The 27,192-nt window shown below is 38.3% G+C and overlaps 1 protein-coding gene across 1 annotated transcript in view; it reads right to left on the reverse strand.

Moving 5' to 3' along the window:
* Positions 1 to 11,368: 11,368 nt before the first annotated feature.
* Positions 11,369 to 27,192, reverse strand: part of cspg4 (chondroitin sulfate proteoglycan 4) — a 61,191-nt gene continuing 45,367 nt past the window's right edge. The window contains exons 6-10 of the mRNA XM_077210179.1: positions 25,322 to 25,520; positions 21,616 to 21,747; positions 21,298 to 21,458; positions 17,069 to 17,252; positions 11,369 to 16,717 (exon numbers count right to left, since the gene is read on the reverse strand). Coding sequence (XP_077066294.1) covers positions 14,925 to 16,717; positions 17,069 to 17,252; positions 21,298 to 21,458; positions 21,616 to 21,747; positions 25,322 to 25,520 — 2,469 coding nt within the window. The 3' untranslated portion in view covers positions 11,369 to 14,924. The remainder of the gene's footprint in view (positions 16,718 to 17,068; positions 17,253 to 21,297; positions 21,459 to 21,615; positions 21,748 to 25,321; positions 25,521 to 27,192) is intronic.

Below are 27,192 nucleotides of genomic sequence, written 5' to 3' on the forward strand. Positions count from 1 at the left end.
GAGTCATGATATTCATCAGGGATTCAGATGAATCACAGCAGGATTGCATTGCATGTTATTCCACGCTGGATGGTCCGATACTAATTTTTTTTTATTAAGACAAAACATGTTTTTGTGAATTCTTGAGCAAGAATCCCCACCCAGAGATTCTGTGTATCAGATGGAAACACTTCAGTATTAGCATTAGCATTTAGCCTAAATGTTTGTTGTTCAGGGTGTTTCTAAAGCAAAATGGAGCTCATATCCTCCTCGTCTCCTTTTTGTGTGCCCTCAGGAAAACCTTGAGAGGACTTTGAGCTTATGTTAATGGGTTTTGTTTTAATTTCCTCAAAAGTAGGCTAATCTTTATTTTTAGTTTAAGGGGAACAGAAGTTTATGTAAGTCTCAAGGCTGCAATCTGTGGTTTAGAGTTGTGATTTTTACAAGGCTTTTGGTTTAACTGTAAAACTCGTCTCAAGTTTCAGATTGTAAACTTGGATGTTCACTGTTTGCACATTTAGTAACTGAGGACCAAATGTAAACCTTTGGGTTTGCCAATGTTTTACTATAAACATGTTCAAATCGGATGAGTTTTTGGCACAAGCAATGTATTAATGAATAAAAGCCAACATGAAATCACCAAAATTGACCGTTTACTTTCTTAATACACATTAATGCGTTTTCATTAAAAATTCATGAAATTTAACTCTTTCCCCACCATTAACGGAATTATCTGGCTTTCCGTGTTTTCACTGTTATACAGTAGGGGGCGCTATTGCACATCTTCTGAAAGATTTCTGAATCTTCTGGTGAAGAAGAAGCAGAAACAAGCGATAGCAGATGTAAGCAGATGCATATGTAAAATATCGTGATCATCAACATTAAACAACATTTTAAATAAAAACTGCCTAATGTTACAGAATGAAAAGTCGACCCAGGATGAGCTATAGGACTAAAGCTTCATCAATGTTTTGATCGTCGTTCTGAATCCCATTCAGATGTAGTCTTTGACAAAAACATGATTTTCTCAGCTTTTTGCTCAAAATTTAGCTTTTTTTATGAAACTTACTCAGATTCAAATGTTAATAAAAAATAATGCATGAAGTTGAAATAAAAAGTGTGTTTTGTTTGTTTAAAAGCAGAGGGTCTGATGCATGTTCAGATGTTCATGCAACAAAATATTCAGGGGGCCATGAAACTTGTGAAAATTATCAAAAATGTCGGCAACTTTTTTTCAAAAACACTGGTGGGTAAAGAGTTAACACAAAATGTAGCTTTTTTTATTGTCAAAATATGTTGTATTATGAAAGTAAAATGGCTTGCGAACAGCATTTTATGTTGACTTTAACTGGTTATCATCGCTCTTGTGGTTTGTAGAAGTTGTGTTTTGGTGTCCAGATGTTTATGTGCCCACAGAAGGAAATGGTCATCGCTTTCAAATCAGTTAAAGCAACACTGAAAGATCCCGTAGGTGTAGGGGATTTCTTTTCTGGTGAAGCAAGGGGGGGAAATGCATATAAACAAAAGCTTCTACTCTTAATTCTCTGGAAAACCTTGGAAGGCAAACAGACCTTGTGTCGAGATTGCGTGTGTCCACTTGGCGACTTCACTCACATTCCGGGATACAGCTGAAATCAAACGCACAGCTTTAGTCATACCAAAGCAAAGACGGTTTTCCATGACTAGACTAATCCAAATATTCCCTTTTCTTAATGATCTTCTTGCGTTTCGCACTACAGCCAACAGCAATGTCACACCGGAAGATGGATTACACACAGACAAATCAAGCAAATAAGAACAACAACTGCAGAACTGGACACAAAACGTTTCTTGGGGGAACGGCAGACCTCACACGGATGATTTTGGACTCTTTTTAGGACGTGTGAAGCCGCGTCCAGCACATTGCTCTGTGTTTACTCACTGTAAGGACAGTAGGATTTATATAATGTGTAGATTTTACACTTTTACACAGTTTTGGTGTCCAACAGGGGATCTGAATAAAGAGATCTCAAAATGGATTCAGTGTCTTTTTTGGTTTGAACTTGTAGGGAACTTTTGTTTTGTAAAGCAGAGATTTATGAGTGATTGCATGCATTCTGGTACAAACCACCAATAAAATATCTTAGAGAATTAAGTTAAATTATTAAGTAGCAATGCCAGCAACATCAACGGACAAAAATAACCGTTTTTGTTTTCAGTTAACTCATTAGGGAACATGTGGACATAAAATATCTGCCAACATTTACTTATTGTCATGTAAAACGCATACTAATTAAAAATTAGTATCGCCACAAGCAGTTTAAACCTGACATGAAGTTTTAAGACAATTTAACAAACAAATACAACAAAAATAAATCTATCTATCTATCATGTGTGACAGCAGAATTCGTGGCGAAAAACTATATTACAATTAATAAAAGATGACAAATCTGTTCATCATTATTTTCTTAAATGATAAGTAAAATACACATTCACATGTGTATTTCATTCACACATACACATAAAAAAATATTCTTAGGCTGAACAAGATTCCTCTGGAGGTCAAGCCTTCTGGAGACGAGGAGGAATTTTAGACAGATCTGAAACTGCCAGCCATCTTGTGTGCAGATGAGCAGCTGATATAACAGGAAAAAGCTTGGGAAATGCCTAAAAAATATGATAAGAATGAGATAACAGCACTCCAGAATCAGGAGATGCAAATTCTTTGTGATTAAATGGGATTAACATAGCAATAACACAATGAAAGTTAACTTTTTAAGTAATTTATGAGATTTACATTCTGAACAAAAGCTCACAAAGCACTTCAGTGGAGTGTCTGCAGTGGGTCTCCGGCTCGGCTCTGACCCCTTAAGAAGGAAAATCCATAAATAATGGCTTCAAAGTCTCTTGATGTTTCATCCAGAGAATCCCCTCAACCCACCCTTTAAAAAAAAAAAAAAAGATTTTCACTAAATATAGGCCAAAGGTCTTTGGCTTGTTAAGGTAGAATTATAGAGGAAAATTCAGGCCGTTTGAAACAGAAATCATGCACTGAGCAGCTGTCATTGTGATGTAATGATGATCCAGGACTGTATGAAGAACAGCTCTTGATGTACGTGTGTCTGGCAATGAAAGGAAGGCCAGATGGTAATGTTCTCTTAACATGTAGTCCTTAATCTGTCCTTTGCTGTTCGTGTTCTGAAGAGTTTCTTCTGTAAAAGAAAAATATGACATACACTAAGTGGGGGTGAATAGGTTTTTTTTAATTAAAGAAATTAATACTTCTATTCAGCAAGGATGCTTTTCTTTTGATCAAAAGCTTCTAAAAAATCTATTTAAAAAAAAATGCTGTTCTTTTGAACTTTCTATTCATCAAAGAATCCTGAAAATTGTGAAGCAGCACAACGTTTTTCAGCATTGATAATAATCAGAAATGTTTGTCAAATCAGCATATTAGAATGATTTATGAAGGATCATGTGACACTGAAAACTATTTTAATTTTAAGATTTAAAAAAAAAAATGAACATAATTTGGAGCACAAGTTGCTGCCTTCAATTTTTAAGTATAATCAACTTGGATGTTTAAGTAATTTCTACTAAAATTACATTAAACTCACTTTAAAAAAATGTATAACTTGTATATAATATTGTATAACTTGTTAAAAAGTTTAACTTATTTTGATGAGTTAATTAAAGCAGTGTAAATTAATTATTAAAAATGTATTTTTAATATTGCCTCAAAGTCGATATTTTAATTAGCCTGGTTAAAACCAGACACTTCTCAATCGTAATTGAGGTCTGGGGAAGGTTCATTCACGCTCATTTCCAAAGGGGCATCACCAACGGACGTCGCTCAAATGCCTCTGTAAGCAATTGCATAGACCTTAAAACCAATCAGATCGATCGTCATCTTGTAAAGCCCGCCTCCACGTTTGTGATTGGTGCCTCGATTTGTAAAGATTGGAAATGAGCTTGAATGGGCTCTTCGCCAGACTAACTTGCAGAGCAAATCTAAATTTGACGGAAGTTTGTCTGCGTTTTCCCAGATTATATTTTAATTGAGTATGTATTAATTAAACTTTAGATATGCAACAGTGTGCTGTGCCAACATCAATTGCTTTATTCTACTGTTTTTTTTTTTGTGTGTGCTTTAACATGATCTCTTAGTCATTTTGTAGAAACATTGAGATTACAACAAGATGAAGATGTTCTGACAAACACAACCCATTTATATTGTATAATTTATGTTGAATTTATGCTGTTATATAAAGAGGGAGTGGATGGGTTACCAAACTCTGCAGATGTAGATACTGGAGGGAAGCCAGATCAGAGAGAGAGAGAAGATGAGAGAGAGAGAGAGAGAGAGAGAGAGAGAGAGAGAGAGAGAGAGAGAGGAAGATGAGATAAAGATGAGTATGAGGAAATGCTTAGACCACACCCTCTAATTGTGCGAAGCGTCCCTTAAATCCGCCCCTTGTCTTTAAGCCAAGGAACATTCCCAGAAGAAAACAATCACTTCCTCAGAACACATGAGCCTACATTCCTCTCGTGCTTTCAGACCTCCTTAAACAACAGCCCCAAAACGTCCCATTTTCTCAGTCTCTTTCTCTGATTCTATCTCATTTCGGTCTTATTTAAATTCAGTCAAACTCAGGATAATGCTGGTGGACATCAAGAGCTTTTAAAGGTCCTCAAACATTGTAGGAGGTCTCCTAGAACATACCAAAATCAAACGTGCCCCTCGAAAGACCTTCCATACACTCTCAGAAAAAAAGGTACAAAAGCTGTCACTGTGGCTGTACCTTTTCAAAAGGTACACCTTGTACCTAAAGAGTGCATATTGGTCCCTCAAAGGTACATATTGGTACCTAAATGGTACATATTATAACCCTTTTGAAGGGTACTGTCCTAGTGACAGCTTTCGTACCCTTTTTTCTGAGAGTGTAGGGACCAAGAGCGACACACACACATCTACACATGCTAATCACATCCACAATAATGCCTCGGCAGTGAGATCATGGTACAATAAGATTCAAAAGCAGTGAAATTATTGAGCAGTGGGATTATAACAAGCAGTGAGATCATACGGCAGTAAAATGCTGATACACGTAGAAAAGTGAGGTCATATCACAGAGGTTCTAGAGCAGAGGGATTCATGAGAAGTGAGGTTATTCTACTGAAATAAGCCCACAGGAGAGCGGTGATGTTACATAAAGTAACAAGAGCAGTAACAATAAAAAGCAGAAAATTGTAAAGCAGTATGGGTGTAAAGCAGAATGCACGTTTATTGAACACATTGATTATAGAGCAAAAAGGTTTAAAAGTATTGTGGTTCAATTGCAGTGAGGAGAAGATTATAGAACAGAGTTAGTAAGGTTAAATAGAGAGCGGTATTAGTGCAGTAAAGCCATAGAACAGAGCAATTGTGATGTCATAGAACGTAGGAGTGATGAAACAAAGCTGGGAACTACAGCAGAAAGGTTCAAATGCAAAGCGGTTCAACTGTAGAAGTTAAGGCTATAGAGAGGTTCTAGAGCCGTAAGATCGCAGAGGAGAGTTTCTTTAAAGCAGAGAGGTTCTAGAGCCGTTAGTAAGATTGCAGAGGAGAGTTTCTTTAAAGCAGAGAGGTTCTAGAGCCGTTAGTAAGATTGCAGAGGAGAGTTTCTTTAAAGCAGAGAGGTTCTAGAGCCGTTACTAAGATCGCAGACGAGAGTTTCTTTAAAGCAGAGAGGTTCTAGAGCCGTTAGTAAGATCGAAGCGGAGACTTTCTTTAAAGCAGAGAGGTTCTAGAGCCGTTACTAAGATCGCAGACGAGAGTTTCTTTAAAGCAGAGAGGTTCTAGAGCCGTTAGTAAGATCGAAGCGGAGAGTTTCTTTAAAGCAGAGAGGTTCTAGAGCCGTTACTAAGATCGCATAGGAGAGTTTCTTTAAAGCAGAGAGGTTCTAGAGCCGTTAGTAAGATCGCAGAGGAGAGTTTCTTTAAAGCAGAGAGGTTCTAGAGCCGTTAGTAAGATCGAAGCGGAGAGTTTCTTTAAAGCAGAGAGGTTCTAGAGCCGTTACTAAGATCGCATAGGAGAGTTTCTTTAAAGCAGAGAGGTTCTAGAGCCGTTAGTAAGATCGCAGAGGAGAGTTTCTTTAAAGCAGAGAGGTTCTAGAGCCGTTAGTAAGATCGAAGCGGAGAGTTTCTTTAAAGCAGAGAGGTTCTAGAGCCGTTACTAAGATCGAAGCGGAGAGTTTCTTTAAAGCAGAGAGGTTCTAGAGCCGTTAGTAAGATCGCAGAGGAGAGTTTCTTTAAAGCAGAGAGGTTCTAGAGCCGTAAGATCGCAGAGGAGAGTTTCTTTAAAGCAGAGAGGTTCTAGAGCCGTTAGTAAGATCGAAGCAGAGAATTTCTTAAAAGCAGAGAGGTTCTAGAGCCGTTAGTAAGATCGAAGCGGAGAGTTTCTTTAAAGCAGAGAGGTTCTAGAGCCGTTAGTAAGATCGAAGCGGAGAGTTTCTTTAAAGCAGAGAGGTTCTAGAGCCGTTAGTAAGATCGCAGAGGAGAGTTTCTTTAAAGCAGAGAGGTTCTAGAGCCGTTAGTAAGATCGAAGCGGAGAGTTTCTTTAAAGCAGAGAGGTTCTAGAGCCGTTACTAAGATCGAAGCGGAGAGTTTCTTTAAAGCAGAGAGGTTCTAGAGCCGTTAGTAAGATCGCAGAGGAGAGTTTCTTTAAAGCAGAGAGGTTCTAGAGCCGTAAGATCGCAGAGGAGAGTTTCTTTAAAGCAGAGAGGTTCTAGAGCCGTTAGTAAGATCGAAGCAGAGAATTTCTTAAAAGCAGAGAGGTTCTAGAGCCGTTAGTAAGATCGAAGCGGAGAGTTTCTTTAAAGCAGAGAGGTTCTAGAGCCGTTAGTAAGATCACAGAGGAGAGTTTCTTTAAAGCAGAGAGGTTCTAGAGCCGTTAGTAAGATCACAGAGGAGAGTTTCTTTAAAGCAGAGAGGTTCTAGAGCCGTTAGTAAGATTGCAGAGGAGAGTTTCTTTAAAGCAGAGAGGTTCTAGAGCCGTTAGTAAGATTGCAGAGGAGAGTTTCTTTAAAGCAGAGAGGTTCTAGAGCCGTTAGTAAGATCGCAGAGGAGTTTGTTTAAAGCAGAGAGGTTCTAGAGCCGTTAGTAAGATCGCAGAGGAGAGTTTCTTTAAAGCAGAGAGGTTCTAGATCCGTTAGTAAGATCGAAGCGGAGAGTTTCTTTAAAGCAGAGAGGTTCTAGAGCCGTTAGTAAGATCGCAGAGGAGAGTTTCTTTAAAGCAGAGAGGTTCTAGATCCGTTAGTAAGATCGAAGCGGAGAGTTTCTTTAAAGCAGAGAGGTTCTAGAGCTAATACTAAGATCGCATAGGAGAGTTTCTTTAAAGCAGAGAGGTTCTAGATCCGTTAGTAAGATCGAAGCGGAGAGTTTCTTTAAAGCAGAGAGGTTCTAGAGCCGTTAGTAAGATCGCAGAGGAGAGTTTCTTTAAAGCAGAGAGGTTCTAGAGCCGTTACTAAGATCGCAGAGGAGAGTTTCTTTAAAGCAGAGAGGTTCTAGATAGGAATGGTTCCATTAAAGAGCAAGCGCTGTATCAGCAATGAGCAGTGAGGTTCTAGAACAGAGCAATTGTAGAGTAGTGAAGTTGTTCCAGATCAGTTTATGGAGCAGAGCCATTATATAGCAGCAAGTTTATTAAACCGGCGATTCTACAGCATAGAGTAGTGAGGTTATAGAGCAGCTTGCTTGTAGAGCAGTTCTAGAGAAATGACATCTATGAATAGTGATATTACAGATCACATTTTATTCAGGTTATAAAATAGTGAGGTAATAGATGAGTGTTAAATCATGGAACAGTTCAATAGTTCAGGTTCTAGAACACAGAAAGCAGGGCGTCCGGCGCTCTTTTTAAACCCTGTCTCAGTCTGAGTCAATAACATCACTGCCAATGAGTCTGTCCTCTTATTTGCCGATAAAATCCTGGGCGTATTATAAGGAAAACAGAGTGAGATTCAGTAAATAGCCCGATCCTGCTGTGACAGTGTTCAGTATTTTCTGAATTCTTCCTCTCTATCGTGGTTCACAATGTTCTGGGAGAGACAGAGTGATCTAACCTTCACATAAATTGAACATTATTACAAAAAGAAAATGCTATCTGACATGCAATGTTTAGAAAACCCTTAAAAAAACAAAAAAACAAACAATTCTCTTCTTGAAGGATTTTGTGGTCTCTGGAGATAAAAAAAAGTTCTTCATGTTACATTACACAGTATGTTGAGAGCGTTTAAGTGCCTTTCCAGAGCTCATTCCTTAAACTATCGGTCTACCCAGACTGCATACCATCTCTGTTATCCCTGAGCATCAGGCTCTTCATGAAAGAAGCACTATGGAAACCAAAGTCCCTGCAGTACAGAGACAATGACGACAAGCCTTGGATCACATACCCAGACATGTAGACTCTAACTAGGGCAATACACTTAATATTTCCTGCTGGTTGCTTTCTTCCAGAGAACATTGAACTTTAATCCCTTTAAATCTATTAGTGCATCGGACCACCGTAAACACATTTTCCCATTACAATAGTGTTTCGACCAATAAAAAGCAAGATTGCAAGATGATTTCACAGATTCTGTGGTGACCTCAGATGGAAACATGGGTGTTGTAATAGCAGACTGGAAGCTAATTTAGGGGTTGGAAATGTTAACACATATGCAGGATGTAAAAAAACAGAACTGTGAGGCACATTTCACCCAGACGGGTTGAACAGAAGGAGAAAGGGCCCTTGCACATGATCCACACATGTTTTGGGTCAAGGAAATATATAAACTGCAAATTTGCTTGGTTAATTAGTGATGCTTGCTATAAGGCAAGTATCCCTATTACTGTTGCTCGTGTGTTCAGTAGCTGATTTAAAGAAATCGCTAACAATCAGGGTATGTTTACACGACAATGGTGTAAAAACGGAAACCTTTTTCCTTTCCGTTTTCTGCGTAGACGACAACGTTGTCAAAACTATCCCCATTCACGAAATGACTAAAAACGCTGTATTCTGCTGCCAGGCCAGTAGATGGCGATGTCACTTTGTAAAGAAACACAAAATGCTGAAATGTGTCATTTTTCATATAGTAGGCTTTTAAAAACAATAGTCAATTCATTTTGCCGACTGACTAACATTATTTTATCGTCCTCTTTATTAAATATTTGCTCATAATGAATATTTACAAGAGTAAATAGTTTGATTTCAGAGAGATTTGACACGTCTATTAGAAGAAACCATGAAGTTAACTGAGAAGTTTTTGTGTACTGACCAAAAGAGAAAAGAACCTCCTGCTAATTCATTGGTATGAATGTAATGTTATATCCTATTAGTCACGTAATTGTTTTTCATTTCTTAATGTATGAATATAATTCATATTTAAAAAAAAAACCCGTATTGTGTTGAAGTCATTGTTATTTGGCGTTTAACGCAAAACTGTTACTGTGGTAGCCTACAGTGAAGTTACGAAATCTTACATATCGTTGGATAAAATCAATTTAATCCTCCATATGATGGTTTATGTGCTTGGATTATTTCTATTGATTAAACAATAGTTCAAAACAAGACATGGTTTGTAGAACTGATTATCGTCCATCCGTCTTCCATGCCGCTTTGGGACAGTTAGATGAGGAGAATATAAAATAAATATGATGAAAAGAGGTTAATAGAACGTTAATGGAACGTTCTGCAAACCTTTAAAAAAATTATATTTCCAAAAAACAAACGTTACTAATAGATGTTTTGGGAACGTTCAGAACTAATGTTCCCAGAAAGTTCCAAAAATTGATTGCGTAATGCACATGCACATGACGTCACTGTTTTCACAAACTCGCGTTTTTGTAGTTCACACTGAGACGATAACGGTATTGTTTTCAGAAACTTGCTCTTTGAAAGCCATTTTCAGGCCATCGTCACATACACGAACACACACACACACACACACACACACACACACACACAGACACACACACACACACACACACACACACACACACACACACACACACACACACACACACACACACACACACACACACACACACATACACACAGACCACTGACAAGAGAGAATGACCTTTCGTGACCCTGCTCTTTTTTTCCTTGTCCCTGACATCTGCCTTTCTTTCTTTAAGACTGAAAGACTCAGCAAACCATGAAGACCTTCTGCATTTCTATGCAAATGTTTCCGGTTTCTGCATTTAAAAGGTGCAGAGCAGCAAACAGATACATGGCAACAGGCACGTTGTCATGCTGGAAAAGAAGAAGAACCTATTCTTTTAAGAATGCTCGTCTAGGTAGATTGCATGACTGTGCACTACGTTTTTGAACCTGCTATAAAGTGAATCTGAAATAGCCAATTAATTAGAAGGGAGTGACTGCATACTTTTGCTTTCGGGTGCATATTTGATTTATGTTGATCCACTCCCAAATATGACATCATGCATTGCAAGCACTGATCTATATATATATATATATATATATATATATATATATATATATATATATATATAATTTATATCAGTGATTGCAACTAACTAATCACTCCATAATGAAAAAAAAAATCATACAGTCAGAATCTAAAACAATTCACCTGAATAAATTTCTGTTGAGAATATTTACTCCTCTTGGGTTCAACTTTTTTTTAAGGTGGGCGTGTCGACTGTATTTGGAGCGCGACCTGATTGGCTGGTTGAGCTGAGCTGTTTTGACTTTGATCCATATGGTGAGACACTTCAAAACAAAAGTCTCCAGGGTAAGTAAATAGATAAATTAGTTCTGTTTAAACACAATGAAAAGATCTGTAAATGGTGGCAATGTAATATGCTGAACACATGCATCTCAGCTACAGTAACAAGCCTATGAAGCGTTTGACAGTGAGTCTAATTCCAAAGAAAGAGCCAAGAAAGTCTGAAGAGAGAGAGAAAAGGCCGCTGGTAGGAAAGAATGAGCGCAGATGAGAGCGAATGAAACACGGATGGACACCCTTGCGTCATCTGCTGGTCAAAAAGAAGCATTGCATACTGATGGACATCAGTTACGCTCATGTTTGCTCGCTCATGTAAAGGTATATTGATATTTATTGATATTCTTTTACTGTCTATGTATTTACCATATGCAAAAAACCTGAACCGGAAGCGATTTCGGACCTGTTTTACAGAATAAGGAAATTTGTTACGCATAACCCTCATTGTAGTGCTAAAACCTACTAAAATAATTATAGCATTACAAATATAAAATTGTATTATTTAAATATATAAAATTGTAACATTTAAATGTTTTATTTACTAAAATATTACTTCTATTTATTTTATATTTGAATGTTTTATCATGTAAAAATATGTGGATGCATAGTTCCAGAAACAAAAGCAAATCCAAACAAATGCCTTTTTTAAAAATTTTTATTTTATTTTATGTTATTGGGATCATGACATATTACTTTTTTGTGTAGGGACATAATGAATTGGATGTTCACAAACTTTTAAAAGAGCAAAGACTAAACTGAATATAGATGCTAAAAATAAATTATAACACTGGAAATGTAATCTTTAAAGAGCTGGTGGAAAGTGCATTTTGATTCTCATGACAGCTTTTTGAGATTTGACATTATATATTTACAAGCAAAAAGAATCCAAAAACACAAAAATTGGGGTTGTGTATGGTTTGGGGTTTAAGGTTGACATATCCCCATAAATACCCAGAGATCAAACACCATTGATGACCTGAGTTTTCATGTGATCTCAATTCTGCTTTGCAGAAACACAGATATAAATGTCCTGAGAGGTCACAGATGGGATATCATAACCCCAAGATACGCAGTTAATACTAGTTTAATGAAGAAAAGGGAAAATCAGATCAACAGTGATATCAATTCCATATGCAGTACCATGGGAACCGATCATGTCTCTCTATAATTAAACTCAGGAATGATGAGGAGGAATTGGTTTTTGATTATAAGGAACGTCGCTATAGTCAGATTATAAAAATAACCAAACAACCAATTAAAACATCTAATTATATTGTTAAGCCAGTGAAAATCCCAATAGTTAACCTTAATCTAAAGAAAACTAAGGAATAGAAAATGAAAACTACTTATCCTCAGGTCGATCCAAATCCGTAAGACTTTCTTATCCTGTCTGGAATTGATTTAGCATAATGTTAAGGATGCTTTTCCCATTCTAACAGTGTCTAGCACAACAAAAAGTAACATAAAAGTATATTGATTAAATTTAAGTTACACTCAAATATTAAGTTGGGTAAATTTATGACAGAATTTTCATTTTTTGGTGAACTATTCCTTTAGCCGCACACATATCCAATCACTCCAGATATATTTTTTCTCAAACGACAGATTTATGTAAACCCTAGACATAATTTTGTCAAACGTGTATGCTCAAACATACTCAACCATTTTCCTGTAATTAAATCTAAAACAAAAGTTGTGTGAACTGAACTCAGAAACAGCTCTGGAAAATAGACGCCGCAGCCTGAGGAATAATGACCTCATATCTTCCCTGCAACCAATCAGAACACAGCATGAATACAGCCTCTGCTGACTCACTTCCTGTCCGTGGCTGCAGTTCTGGAGGAGAAAACTTTACAGTTCTTCAGTGCCTGTAATCAGTGCAGTGGATGAAAGCATTTACGGACAAAACAAATACAACAGACGGAGTAGAAAAGATAGATTTATAGAAAAATAACTAAAAGCATTCAGTAAGGCTGTTCGTTTTACTTTCACACGACTGATATGATGATTAGTAAACATGAATTCTCATTTACACTCTTTATCCATCAAATTTTGCAGCACTGGTTATGTGTCAAAAGTGAGAAATATAAAGGGCTGTGAAATTTCTACTTGATCAGGCGTGATATGATTTGGCACTAGCACCATAATCTGACAGGCACGAATGATTAATTTGTCCACCTGCCATATAGCTTTTCAAATTATACTCTATTGACTACACTATGACTGTATTGTAATACTCCGCCTGACCTATAGTGGTCAGTCCAAAGTTGTAACTTCTTTGATTTCTCTGCTCTGCAGTACAAAGAATAAATTGCTTAGACAGCTAAAGATGTCCTTTCAAATGAGCTGTATAAACATGAGTACTTCTGACTTCCTCACATATTCATCAAGAGTTTTTCTACATTTTCCACCTTCTTTGGCTAGTCAAGCCACAGCCCATCTATGGCTGCTTCCTAAAACTGATAAATGCTGCCTTTCGGAGGATGCATTCCAAGGTAGGAAAACATCAAGGGACGTCCAACGTTAGCTTCACTTCCTGTTTCCTGAGATACCTTCATGTAATCGATTTTTGAAGGCAGCATAGATGTATCCTTCGCTGCCTTTGATATCCCACAATCCTGTGCTTTCCATTCTGTGACAATTAAGCTAAAAACATAAAGATGGCAAGTTACGGTTGATGGTCAGTTTGTGTGTAAATGTACGTTTTTGACCAGCGTTTTCCACTTCTAATATCATTTATAGCAAGAAATTACTATTGTAGTAATTAAATATTTGCTTATTTAAAATCAAAGCTCGCTTTATTTTGCTGTAGATCATTAAACCGTTACACTGCCTCAGAGATCTGTCCGAAATCAGTTTCGTGAGGTTCTGTCGTACGCAAATGCTGCCTACAAAGTCATTGCCTGATAAGCTGACAAGTCAGCTGCCTAAGCTTTCAGACGCAGCCTATGTGTTTTAACACCTAGTGCACCACCAAGTGCCTCAAAACTGCGCAGACCCCGCTTATGGTGAAATTTTTATCATGCACGCTGAAAACAGAATACCAAAGCATACTTTCAGCTAAAGAATATTATGACTATTATGCTGTCAGTTACCACAGAAAAAAAGTTCTTAAGCAGTTGCAATGGGAGTCTATGGGGTAATGTATTGCAAAGGGTTTAAAATCTGAAATTTGCGAAATTTGAAATTTACTAATTTAACTATATCTAAGCTGCAAGTTGTATAAATCAGTGTTTCCCAACCCAGTTTCTAGAGGCACACCAGCAGAGGATATTTTCAAACTCTTTCTACTAAAAAACACACCTGATTCAACTGATTAGAAACTTCACGACCTGAAATAAATTGTTCAGATAAGGAAGACATCCAAAATGTGTACTGTTGGTGTGCATTTAAGAACAGGGATGGAAAAAACTGGTGCAAAGCATGCCTTTTGCCGTGGGACTACATTTCTAGCAGATGAATTTACTGACGTAAGTTTCCAGGCTTTACACAGTCTTAACTGGTTGAAGTTTTGGAGAACTTTTCACAGAAAGGCTAGTAAGTAATTTTTACACAGCAGTGTCGTGTTAATGTTGTTTCTACACTTAAGTGCGTATTTAAACGTTTATCCCGGTTCAAAAACTTGCCCCATAGACTTCCATTATAAGTGCGTGACTTTTTGTTATTTTCTCAGGTAATCAACGTCATGTAACAGATGCTGTTAACTTGTATTGAACTCAGAATATTCCTTGAAACAAGTGAACACAAAGGTGCCAAATTGTCCGATCAATTTTAAATCGCACAAGGTGTCCCAAAAGAAAACCGGTTGCTTGAAAAAAACGCACATATATTGATCAATGTTTAAAAGCAGCAAACACAAAACATAAACATAAGTAACACTGAAAAATAAGATCTTAACTCACTTACTGCCTAAACATACATAGAATGGATTGTTCAAACATACATTATGTTCTTGTCCAAAAGTACCTTAAAAATTGGTTAATTCAGCCTCAGCTGAAAAATGACCATGTGACTATTAGATCATCAGCACACACTCACACAGATCTGGTTGTGCCATCTAAGAAACCCTAAACTCAGATATGTGCTGAACTTTAATTCATAACCATCAATAATGGCAAGAATAGCAAGAGAACTGTATAACACTGACTGGAATGATTCAAGGCCTTGAAAACACAAGTGTCCGGTCGCCTCCCCATCTCAAACCCAGTACTGATTTTTTTTCAGTGCTGGGTTTGTTGTCCGACAGTGCTGTATTAACTCAGGATCCGCCCCTTTGGAATCCATGTTTGACATGGGGATGTTGTTTGCAGGATCGGTTTTCCTGAAAGTCTCCTGACTCACTTCTCCATTCTTAGGCTTTGCCGCCACTGTTTGGACATTGTGTTTCCCCGTTTTGTTGCGTCGGACCAAGTAGTATGTCAGTAGTGCGGCCAGGAGCACGAGAAGGAGGATGACAAGGATGGGAATAAGGATAGCCCACAGCGTGTTTCGTCTAGACACCACAGGGGTGGCTGCAGTGCTGCCAGAAGCCACGACACCATCTTCTCTCCACCTGGGCTCCGGTTGAGCTGTTTCCTTGTCGGAAATGGACACCGGTGGAACTTTGAGCAATGTGGCGCCATAAACTTTTGAAGGGTCGTAAGGAACAACCTGGAAGGGCAAAATACACTCTGCAGGAGGAACGCCATGCGCCTTTAGGAGGAAGCGTGCTTCATCTTGACTTTGACCCCCAGTTGTGTTTGAGATCTCCAGAGCTACCCGTCCTTCATCCAGGTCTCTTTGGGTGAAGGAGCTCACTGGTTGGCCATCATCTGACCCACCCCTCTTGATGAACCGAGCTCCTTGAGGTTGTTGGATTATGCTGAAGGTTGGAGATGTTCTGGTCTTGTTTGCAAGAGGTGTAGCATCCAACAGCTTTCTGTCTACCAGTACAGTAGCACCTTTGGGGAGCAGGGGATTCTGGGCCACCTTCGCCAGTGGTTTCACGGTAATGTTGAGGACTGAGGACACGTTCGCTGCCCTACTTCGGGCCACAAAGGCCACGCTGTCTCTCGGAGAGGTGGACTTCACGAAACGGACGCTTACTCTTCCCTGTTTAATCTGCTTCTGCGTGAAAGCAGAGGTGGGCTGTCTGTCCACCATTACAGCTGCATACTTTGGGCTGTTAGTAATCTTATAGAGTACATCCTCCTCAACGGGACCCCCAGTAGAGGTGCTCAGCATGTCCTCAGTGATTAGTGTCTCATCGTCTCCCTGCTTTATGTGGATTTCCGGAGCTTTGTTCAGTATCAGAGACTTGGCCAGGATTCCTATATGCAGTGTGTGTGGGTCTGTTTGGTGTTTCCCGTCAGATACTGTAAATTCCATGAAGCCATCGGACAGACTTCCATCGCTGACGAAAGCAACCCGCCCATTGTTGATGTCTTCCTGGCTGAACTGGTTGATCCGGTCTCCTGAGTCAGTGTAGATGATATAACCGTTAGCTGGATTCTTGGAGATGGTGAATCGGACCTCGTCCGGTGTGCTGTCCTGGTCGACCGTTTTGAGGTAGTTTTTGGAGATGATGGTCGTGGAGCCTTGTAGTGCTTCTAGAAGCAGATCCAAGCTTGCGAGTTCTGGTGGGTTTGAGTCTCGCCGTCTAATGGAGATCAGGAAGATCTCCTCCAGAACCACGTCACCGGGTTGAACTCGCGGGGTGAGGCCACTGGGGTTCAGATGGACACGGAAAGAGAAGCTATCAGAAGATGCTCCAGAGTCATCGTGATAGTACTCCAGATCACCACTAGCCACATCGTCCTGCAGGAAATGGGGAGCTTCACGGGGTAGGTCCGAATCCCCGAGAGTGAGTCGTCCATGAACAGGGAACCGATGAACTTCGTATACGATGTCCTGCCCCTTCCGCTTCTGCTCAGGCAAACTGGCAAGCAGGTTAGAGGCATCCAACACAGAGTTGTCGATCACTTTAGACTGACCCTGCACCACGGACACACCTGCAATACATTGACAAAACACCAAAGGCAAATAATTAAATTACATTTAATTGCCAGAGCTGTGGCCTAGAGGTTAACATACAAAAGGGTTTCACAAACACGGCCTTGCAGAGTCTAGCTCAAACCGTGCTCAAACTCACGAACCTGTAATTTTCTAGTTACTCTTAAGACCTTGCTTGGGTGTTTTAGGATTGGAGCTAAACTCTGCAGCAAAGTGCCCTTTCAAAATCAGAATGTGTCCTGATCCTGTTCCCACCACATTTGCCAATCATTCTTAGTTTTCTGTTCAATGTTGTATCACATGATAAAGGGCACCAGGATCAAACCCCAACTCATTTAATTGGCAGCTACCTTTGTTCTTCCAGAGCTGAGAAGAGACGTTTCGATTGGCTGCATAGTATGAGACAGTGACTGGCAGGCTGTGATGCAGCTCTGTTGCTGGAGGCGATGTGAGCGTCAGCATGACAGAATCTTTCAGGACCCAGAAGGCCTCAGGCGGCATCTGATGCTCATAATACACAGCACCTGCATCCAACTAAACACACAAGAAGAAGAAAATACAAATAATAATTGGCCACAACCTATAACACAGTCTATAAAACAGCTCAAATAGACGGACACTAATTATAGCAATAAATCAATATAGTTTTAGCTCTAAACATGAAATAGTTCAGAAGTTGACCAGACCATAATGAGAGCATAGTGCTTCCCTCTACTGTCCGTTAAAAAGATCTTCACATACAAGCGTGCCATCTTGTGGTCAATGATGGAATTACAATGGAATAGGTTTTATTGACAGCATATTGAGGGATTTATGACAATGCTGGAAAAAAAAACTAGTTTTTCTGACAGTATTATCCTATCCTATTTTTTTTAACCTTTATTTAACCAGGAAAAGTCCCATTGAGTTACAGTTACTCTTCTCCCAGGGAGTCCTGGCCAAGATAGGCGGCCAAAAAGTTGCAAAGAAATGAAAAATTACAATTACATACAGAATTACATACTACACAACAAATCTCTATACATAGACTATACATATACAAACAAGACATTTTGTTTAACTTAAGTAAATACAAATATATAATTTAAAGGGTACCTAGTTAAAAACAATTACACCGCTCAGTCAAAGTTGACTTTAAAAGGTTTTTAAAATATGAATAGATGGAAGTGATTCTAAATTTAAGGTGATTTGGCGTTCATTCCAGATATTTGGTGCATATGATGAAAAAGATTTTTTTTTTTACCAAATTCTGTTTTTGTTGATGGAATAATTAATAATATTTTTTTTGACGACCTTGTTCTGTAAACACTGTTTTGGTAAGTAAGTAAATTTGAAATGTAAATGGGTAATTTACCCATCAATGCTTTGCCAATAAAAATCAAGAGATTAAATTTTCTTCTGAGAGAGAGGGAGGGCCATTTTACAGTTTCATACAGAGTGCAGTGGTGAGTCCTAGCTGTTGCATCTGTAATGAAACGTAAGGCAGAGTGATATTGTCACATGCCTGTCCTGTCTTCTGTTGCACATGGGTGCTTTGTTATTTTGGGCCATGTGCTCTGGTCGTTGTCTGATCCCTCCCCCTCGTTACCTGATTATTGTTTGAGTTCCGACCTAAGGAGGACTCAAATGCAGAGAATAGTAATTTATTACAAAAATAAACAAACAAAAAGCAAAAACCCACGAGGGGGAAAAACACAATGAATAAAAATGAAAACCACTGAACCTTAACATGAAACGGGCAACGGGGAATCACGGGAAACAGGAGACATTAGACAAACGATCCGACAAAGACTGCAAACAAGAGGAGACTTAAGAAGGGAACAAATCAAGAGGGGACAGGTGGAAGAACTCAAACAATAATCAGGTAACGAGGGGGAGGGATCAGACAACGACCAGAGCACATGGCCCAAAATAACAAAGCACCCATGTGCAACACAAGACAGGACAGGCATTTGACAGATATAATACATCTAGTTTTTTAAAATAAAAATTAGGTACAGTGCATATAAATTAAATCACCGTAATCCAAAACGGTTAAGAATGAACTCTGCACCAACCTTTTCCTTGCTGAATAAGGAAAACACCTCTTTAATCTAAAATAAAAACCTAACTTAGGTCTGAGTTTTTTTAAAAGGCTCTCAATATGGACCCCGAAAGACAATTTATCATCAATCCAAATACCTATTTATTTGTAAGAAGTCACTCTCTCTATTGGAGTACCACTTTGTGTTAAAATAGTGTAATCCATAAGAGAATGTGAACGTGTAAAGACCATTAATTTAGTTTTTTTTAGCATTTAATACCAACTTTAATCCTACCAAAGATTTTTGTACCGTACTAAAGGCAGACTGTAAATGATAAATTGCTTCATAATGAATTTTAAATTGCATAAAAATGAGCCTTTGTTTGATTCAGAACTACACCTAAATTATTTATATAAATAGAAAATAAAATAGGACCCAACACTGATCCTTGGGGGACACCCATTCTTACTTCTAGTAATGATGAGGTATAGTTATCTAGTGTCTCACACTGTGTTCTACCACTCAGGTAATCAGAAAACCAGTTTAGCACAGTGCTACTAAAACCTATGTTTTGCAATCTTTGCAGAAGGAGATTATGGTCAACGGTATCAAAAGCTCTAGATAAGGCAATGAATAGAGCAGCACAAGACTTTTTGCCATCTAAAGCATTAATAATATCATTTGTAACAGAGGTTACAGCCGTAATTGTACTGTGTCCTTTCCGGAAACCAGACTGAGTGGAACTTAAAATACATTTATCAGCTAAAAAATGTTTTAGTTGCTCATTTATAAGAGACTCAAATATTTTAGACAAGACAGATAATCTGGAAATTGGCCGATATTTATCTAAGGCCGATGGGTCTCCACTTTTTAATAGTGGGAGGACAAATGCAGATTTCCATGATTTGGGGATAGAGCCACTACATAAACTAAGATTAAAAATGGAAGAGATGGGTGTAGCAATCAAATTTGCAGCAGCTTTGAGAAAAAATGGCTCAATCTGGTCTGGCCCAGTAGACTTTTTACAGTCCAGGCCTAACAGAGCCTTTTGCACTTCAGAAACAGATATTGAAGTAAAGTTAAAACAGTTCAAATTTACATTAGACAAGTTTGTGGTAGAAGTTACACTATCAGTGGGGTTGATTGGGAGTGTTGACTGAGTATATATTCCTGCATTATTAAAATGCTTGTTGAATACATCTACGATATTTTGATTACCCCTAACTTCACCCTGACTTGCTATCATAACTTCTGGGATAGTTGGAGGGGGTACGTCTCCCGAAGATGATTTAACTACTTTCCAAAAATGTTTGGGGTCATTAAGGTTTTCATTTAATAAATTCAGATAATATTCACTTGTTGTATTTTTTATTAATCTTGTGCATTTGTTCTTAATACAAATAAATATAATTTACCCAGCATTTATCATTATTATTTACTTTCGCTTTAATCCATGCTTTGTTCCGTTCTCTAAAAGCTGTTGCAATAGAGTCATTAAACCAAAGATTGTCTCTACCCCTCACTCTGTATCTTCTGATAGGGGCATGTTTTTCAACTATAGCTAAAAAGGTCTTTTTAAAATAATTCCAGGCCAGCTCAACGTCATCCATATCACAAATTAAGTTTAAATCACTCTGATAGATTTCATGAAGAAAAGCTTGCTCATTAAAACATTTATAATTTCGTTTAAAAATATACCGTGGTTTAGTTTTAGTCAATTTGCAGTTTCTAACACACACAACCATACAGCGATCACTGATATCATTACAGAAAACTCCAGTAGCCGAATACTTATGTGGAGCATTAGACAGAATTACGTCAATTAATGTCGATTTGTCCATTCTTTTTTGATTTAGACGTATAGGTGACTGTATTAGTTGCGTCAAATGTAAAGCATCACATATGTCTCTTAACGCTGATGAAGGTGATAGGCAGTCCCAGTTCAGATCTCCTAGGAGAATATACTCATTTGACAGTTTGTGCAAAAAGTCAGACAGTAAAGCAGTTGCTCCAGCTGCAGCCGAGGGTGGGCGGTAACATCCTACCACAGTCAGAAAAGCACCATTGGGGAGATTTAATTTAATGGAACATAATTTGAGAATTTTGGCTTTTTTATTGATTCAATGGAACAACATTCCAACGATGCCTTAACATATATGGCTACTCCCCCTCCTTTACCCATACGATCCATCCTAAAGAGATTATACCCTTCGATATGAATCATATTGGTTGCATATTGTTGCGCACGTTGACATGAATAAAACGCAAGCCACTGCTATCTTTTAAATTGTCAGGGCTCAGAAGCTCAAGCAGTTCTGGGCCTGGGTTTGGATGGACATTACCTGAAAGAAACAGGAGTAGAATAATCCAAACCGATCTTGCCGGGCGGCTGTTGCCGACTCAATGATTGTGTCTGCACGAGTTAAACTGAAACCGCCGGACTTCTGCCCAATTGAAGAGTTCATACCCATGCAGGGTGTAGACCTAAACCATTCTAAAATGTGTCACTGTTTTCCTCTGCAAGTACATGTTCACAGATATACAACATTATTTACCTCAGTCTGTGTGAATCTGTTGATCTCTTCAAACTGTCCAAGCTGGTTAGGTTTGATTATTCGTCCCAAGCGAGGAGGTTTCACCAGTGTGTATGTGATTTCATCACCGTCTTCACTTGTTATAGCCCTCAAAATATTTCCACCAATCACCTGCCTCGTGCCTGAAAAACATCATCAAACAAATCATATCACTTCACTGATTCCTTCAAGAAAACACATTTTAGCAGCTATAATTGACCAATAAAGATCTTTCCTTTGGCCCAGAGAGAGCGAGAGAGACAGGTGTTTAGATTTAAGCTTGGGACATGTGGTGCCCACCTGGGAAGACCATGAGTTCTCCCTCTGCTTCCATTGAGATGGTGAGCTGTCTTGCCTTGACAGTGAATTGGTAGAGTGGTGAAGTGTGTTCTCCATCAGTCACGGTGAAGCTAAACCCACCCGATTCTGAGCCTGAGATCAGACACAAGCAATCATATTCACTACATCATGTTACACTCACAATAAAGGTTATTTAATGGTTCCTTGCAGCACATCAGATTTATCAAACTAACCTTTTTATTTTCAAGAACCATTTTTGGAGGAATAAAGTTCTTTGTGTTGCTATATGGTTCTTTGGAGACTGTAAAAGGTCTCAATGTTAATGCCTTCAGTTAATTGGTTTCTGTGGTCTTTTAGTACAATTTTTTATTTAATATTTGCCATAAAAATGGTGTACACCATAGAATTTTGATGGTAAATATATATTTTTAACTTTTGATAAATGTTCCTCTAAGTTGTCAGGGAACTGCTGCTTTGCTAAGGTGTTCTGGGTGGGTTTTAGCATAGATGCTATGCAGTTGCAAGGTGTTCACTGTTCACAGTAGTTTTTAGTGTGTTGCAAGGTGTTTTGAGTGGCTTTTAAGTAACAAATTGCTATGTGTTTGCTTAGGTGTTCCGAATACTTTTTTGCATGCTGCTAATTTATATGATTGCTAATGCTTTCTAGGTTTTTTTTTACGTGTTGCTATGTAGTGCTAAGCTAAGGTAACTAAGCTAGGGCTATGTAGTGCTAAGCTAAGGTAACATTTTAACATGTTGCAATGCAGTTATTAAGGTATTATGAGATGTTTTTATCATGAATTGCTGTTTGCTATATGATTGCTAAGTTGTTCCGAGTTGTTTTTAGCGTGCTGTTATGTAGGTGCTAAGGTGTTTGGTGTGGGTTTTAGCATATGGCTAGGCGGTTGCTAATGTTGTTTTGATCATCCTGCTACTCTATATGACTGTGAAAGTGTTCCCGAGTTGTTTTTAGCGTGTTGTTTTGCAGTTGAAAAGGTGTTTTGAGTGGGTTTTACATGTTGCTAAGGTGTTCCAAATAGAGTTCAACAGTCAGGTTCCGGAAGTAAAAACTCCATTCATTTTTATATAGGGAAATGGATTTTTTAATGATAACTTGGAAACCTTTTTAGACAGCCCTACTGTGAGCTACGATGTTGTTAATCGATGGTATTCGCTTCTGTTGAAGCCGTGAGGCCGCATTATTCTAACTTGTGTGCAGAAAAAATTCCACAAATTCCAAGCAGATCTCATTAGCTCCGCCCACTCCCATGAAGCACTGCGAATGACGTAATCGAGTCGGTCTCAAAATACTGAAATATTTGCATGTATGTACATATTTTGTAATAAACTTAAAATATATTGTTTCTATAGATATAATCAACATTTTTAAATGAGTAGTTTTTTATTTCTTCATTGTTTTTACCTTGATTATTCTGTTCGCAATGCTTCATGGGATTGTAGTTCTTTCTCTCACTAAAGCCATTAAGTACTCAGTCTTTTACCTTGCATTTTTGTCCAGTTTTAAAACACTTTTTTGCTTCAAACCAAAGATAGTAATTCACCTCATAGCTGGTTGGCTTGGTTCATGGCTTATAACACTTTAACAAAGACTTCCCTATGGGAGAAATGAAGGAAAAAAATACTTCCGCTAAAAAAGTGGGCGGGCGCTGTTGCACTTCATAGTTTTTTGGATGCTGCTACTCTATATGATTGCCAAGGGTGTTCTGTAGAAGTTGTTTTAAGCATGTAAGCGATATGTAAGCATGTAGGCTGCCAGGTAATCTTGAGTGGATTTTATCAATCCACTTTCTAAGGTGCTCTGGCGGGTTTTTAAAGGGCAACATGCAGGTTGGACACCCCTATATAGCATAGTGTATGTTGATGATAGAACAACTAGATTTTCTTAACTGCAGTAATATATATTTAGCCATTAACGATATTTTGAGATAAATTGTGATAAAATAACTTCCGCGTCTGTAAAGCACTAACCGGAAATGACGATCGGCGAGGGAGTCTGGTCAATTTCAAGCTCAGATTACAATGGATGCGAATGAAGAAACTGAGTTCTCCGATGTGGACGAACATGCTTATGATGGCCCACAGGCCTATAATTATGAGCCTCCTAGGCGAGATAGTAGTCAGGGGGAGATCAGAGGGAGGAACAATGGGCAGAGGAGAGAAGTAGAGTTGTGGTGTCAAGAAAACCAGTGGCGAATAGCAAGTGACTTGGTGAGTTCATGTAAGTTAGCACCGTGGCTAACGCTGGTTCATCTACTGTATGGCTAGTACCTTGGTGTTTTGCAATAGATCTGCTTTAGCAAACATATGTTCGACCTTGTTCTTGATTAAACATCCATTTAGATTGTCTTAATTTAAGCCAGCAACGTTTTGTCTTCTCATATTCTACGCTGACAGTGATTATGCAGTCCATCCAAGCTGGTTAGCACTATCTACATTAACTAAATACCATGCCATAACAACAAATTAATAATGACAATACCTAAGCTACAACAGCAACAGTCTAATGGCGCTTTTCCAATGCATGGTACAGCTCAGTACGGTTCTGCTTGCTTCGCTTTTCCACTGCATGGTACAGCTCAGTACGGTTCTGCTCGCTTCGCTTTTCCACTGCGTGGTACGACTCAGTACGGTTGTGCTTGCTTCGCTTTTCCAATGCATGGTACAGCTCAGTACGGTTGTGCTTGCTTCGCTTTTCCACTGCATGGTACAGCTCAGTACGGTTGTGCTTGCTTCGCTTTTCCAATGCATGGTACAGCTCAGTACGGTTCTGCTTGCTTCGCTTTTCCACTGCATGGTACAGCTCAGTACGGTTCTGCTTGCTTCGCTTTTCCACTGCATGGTACAGCTCAGTACGGTTGTGCTTGCTTCGCTTTTCCACTGCATGGTACAGCTCAGTACGGTTCTGCTCGCTTCGCTTTTCCACTGCGTGGTACGACTCAGCTTTAGCTCGGTTTGCTTTTCAACTGCAGTTAGTGAAATCAAATCTCCAGGTCGATAATTCTCCTGAGTGAAATGTGCGCCACAAACGACCGAGTGTGTGGTAACAGACAGTGAAGTCTGCTCTCTTCACCTGCACAAAACCCACCCAAGACCGAAAAGCCTTGTTTTTCCTAGAAGGAAAATGATGGACACGATGTCCTGACAGGCTGGAATTCGTGCAAATAGCACAAACACAATAATTTACCATTATGGCTTCTCTAAAACTCGATTTAAAACTTTCTGTCTCTCAATACTGCTCTAACTACACCAACACCCAACAATGAGAAAGCTGACCGCGAGCTCTTTTATTTACCTCGGCCTACGTCATATGATGCGTTGCTATAGCGGGAAAGGCGTATACCAGAGCCTAGTACATTTTCATTAAAATCTCAATATCAAATTAGATTTCATTAGTAATTTCTACATATGTGTTTTAAAAATACCTCTGCAGACAATATAAAGTATTAATTCAGAAATAAATTCAACCTGCATGTTGCTCTTTAAGATCTTGCTATGGTGGTTGGGCCTTGAAAATGGTTGTTAACACAATGCTAGGTGCGCTACATGATTGTTTACATGTCCAGGCCCAAAGTCTCTTTTCTCGTCTATCCTCAGATGGCCTACTGCTTTCTCTGTAGTAGCTGATATTTTATTCTGTTTTTAAAGGTTTAAAGGAGTCAATTCAGAGAAATTGATGTCAACCCACCCTGATGAATGAATAAAACCTCTCCATTATTAATCTGAGCCTGGGTGAAACTGTCCACACTGTCATCTGGAGACACTTTAAAGGCAACAATCCCATTGCTTGGCTTCTCGATGGAATACACCAACTCCTCTGGAGGGGTGTCCAGATCATCGCTTCTCAGAATATTTGCTGTGATGTCAGACTCCTCACCGACTAAGAGCTGGAAGGAGAGAGCACACACACGGACAAAGAGAGATAAACAAACCAATAAACAAGATGGAACAACTAAACTGTTGTTTTCAGAGGTGTCTAACTGTCTGGAGTTGTTGGGATGTGAAAGAGGCAGTTATGTCTCCTCTGATGTTGCTCTAATGGATGTGTAATGGACAAGTTGCGGAAAGACATTCTTAAACGATCAAATTCAGCTGGGAGAGTGCAGGGCTGGCACACATTTATCTGTTCCTGAACGCTTTCACTGCCTCCATCTACCCCTCTCCTGGGAGACTGAGTGTAGAAGAGGAAGAAAAAACTAGAAATTGAGTACATGGCGTAGTGGTGCCCTGGAACAGAAAGGTCCAAAAGCTCATTATGATTTAGTAATCTAGTTTTAACCTAACGTGACCTTCAAGATTTAAGTGCATATAAAATCATCTCCTTTCCTCTTACGAGTGCTATTTAATGGAGGATAATGCAGTGTCATTACCAGGGTAAATATTAGTCATACCAGATAACACTCTGTACTGCCCCCTGGTGACCATTTAAAGACATTTACATCATTTTCTGTGTAGTATGTGCATGGGCTTCCACTAGATGGTAGCACTAGACCAGAGTACAGTGCAACGGAAATTTATGAAACAAAAATCTCCCAAATTGGGCTGGAAATTGCTGTTTCTTCATACTCAATATTTAATAGATGTAACATGGATCAGAGGCTGCAAGGCAAATCAAATCCCGGCCTGCTTTGATGGGAAAGCGCAATCTCTCTCTGATTGGACTGGTGTGTCTGATATATTACTGTGAGTGTGTGTGTTTGTGTGGATGAATCTCACAAAAGTTTCATATTTCATACCGAACACGAAAAAGATATTTAAAATGAAGCCATTTTAGGACAATTAGGATTTTATTTTTTATTTTTTATTTTATTATTGCAACAAAAAAGCTTATTCTCATTATTGTAATGTGAAAATAGTGATTATTTCAATTGTAAGGTACTTAAAAAGTAGTAGATACCATAGAATTTGTTGTACTGAATTTAAATGACCCACTTAAGTTTTTTTTTTCACATTACGGTGATGAAAATTTTATTTGTATTAAAATAAGATTAGGTAACACTTTATTTTAAGGTGACACAGTTAAACATTACTACATGTACTTACTATAGCAATAACTGTAAATTATGCATAATTATAAGTAACTAACCCTAAACCAAACCCTAACCGCAACTCTATATTAAGTACATGTAGTTAATTAATATTACTCAGTTTTAATTTGAGTTATTACAATGTAACTATGTCACCTTAAAATAAAGTGTAATTTTAAAAATTATAATCCTGCAAACAGATAATTTTAATAGAATTTATGCATTTATCTATTATTTATTTATATAATCATATTTATATCAGTGCGGTCAAATCGATTAATCTAGATTAATCGCATTTAACATAAAAAGTTTGTAAATATATGTCTATGTATATATACGTGTGTTTGTGTGTTTATACACATACATACATACATACACACACACATATATATATATATATATATACAGTACACACACATTTTCAAACTTTTATGTTAGATGCGATTAATCTAGATTAATCAATTTGACAGCACTTCATTTAAATAACCTATTATACATTTAAATCTCTCTCTCTCTCTCTCTCTCTCTCTCT

The sequence above is a fragment of the Siphateles boraxobius genome, unplaced genomic scaffold (genome assembly GCF_051911475.1).
Source record: "Siphateles boraxobius isolate OS27281-9 unplaced genomic scaffold, OSU_SipBor_1 65, whole genome shotgun sequence".
Classification (NCBI taxonomy): domain Eukaryota; kingdom Metazoa; phylum Chordata; class Actinopteri; order Cypriniformes; family Leuciscidae; genus Siphateles; species Siphateles boraxobius.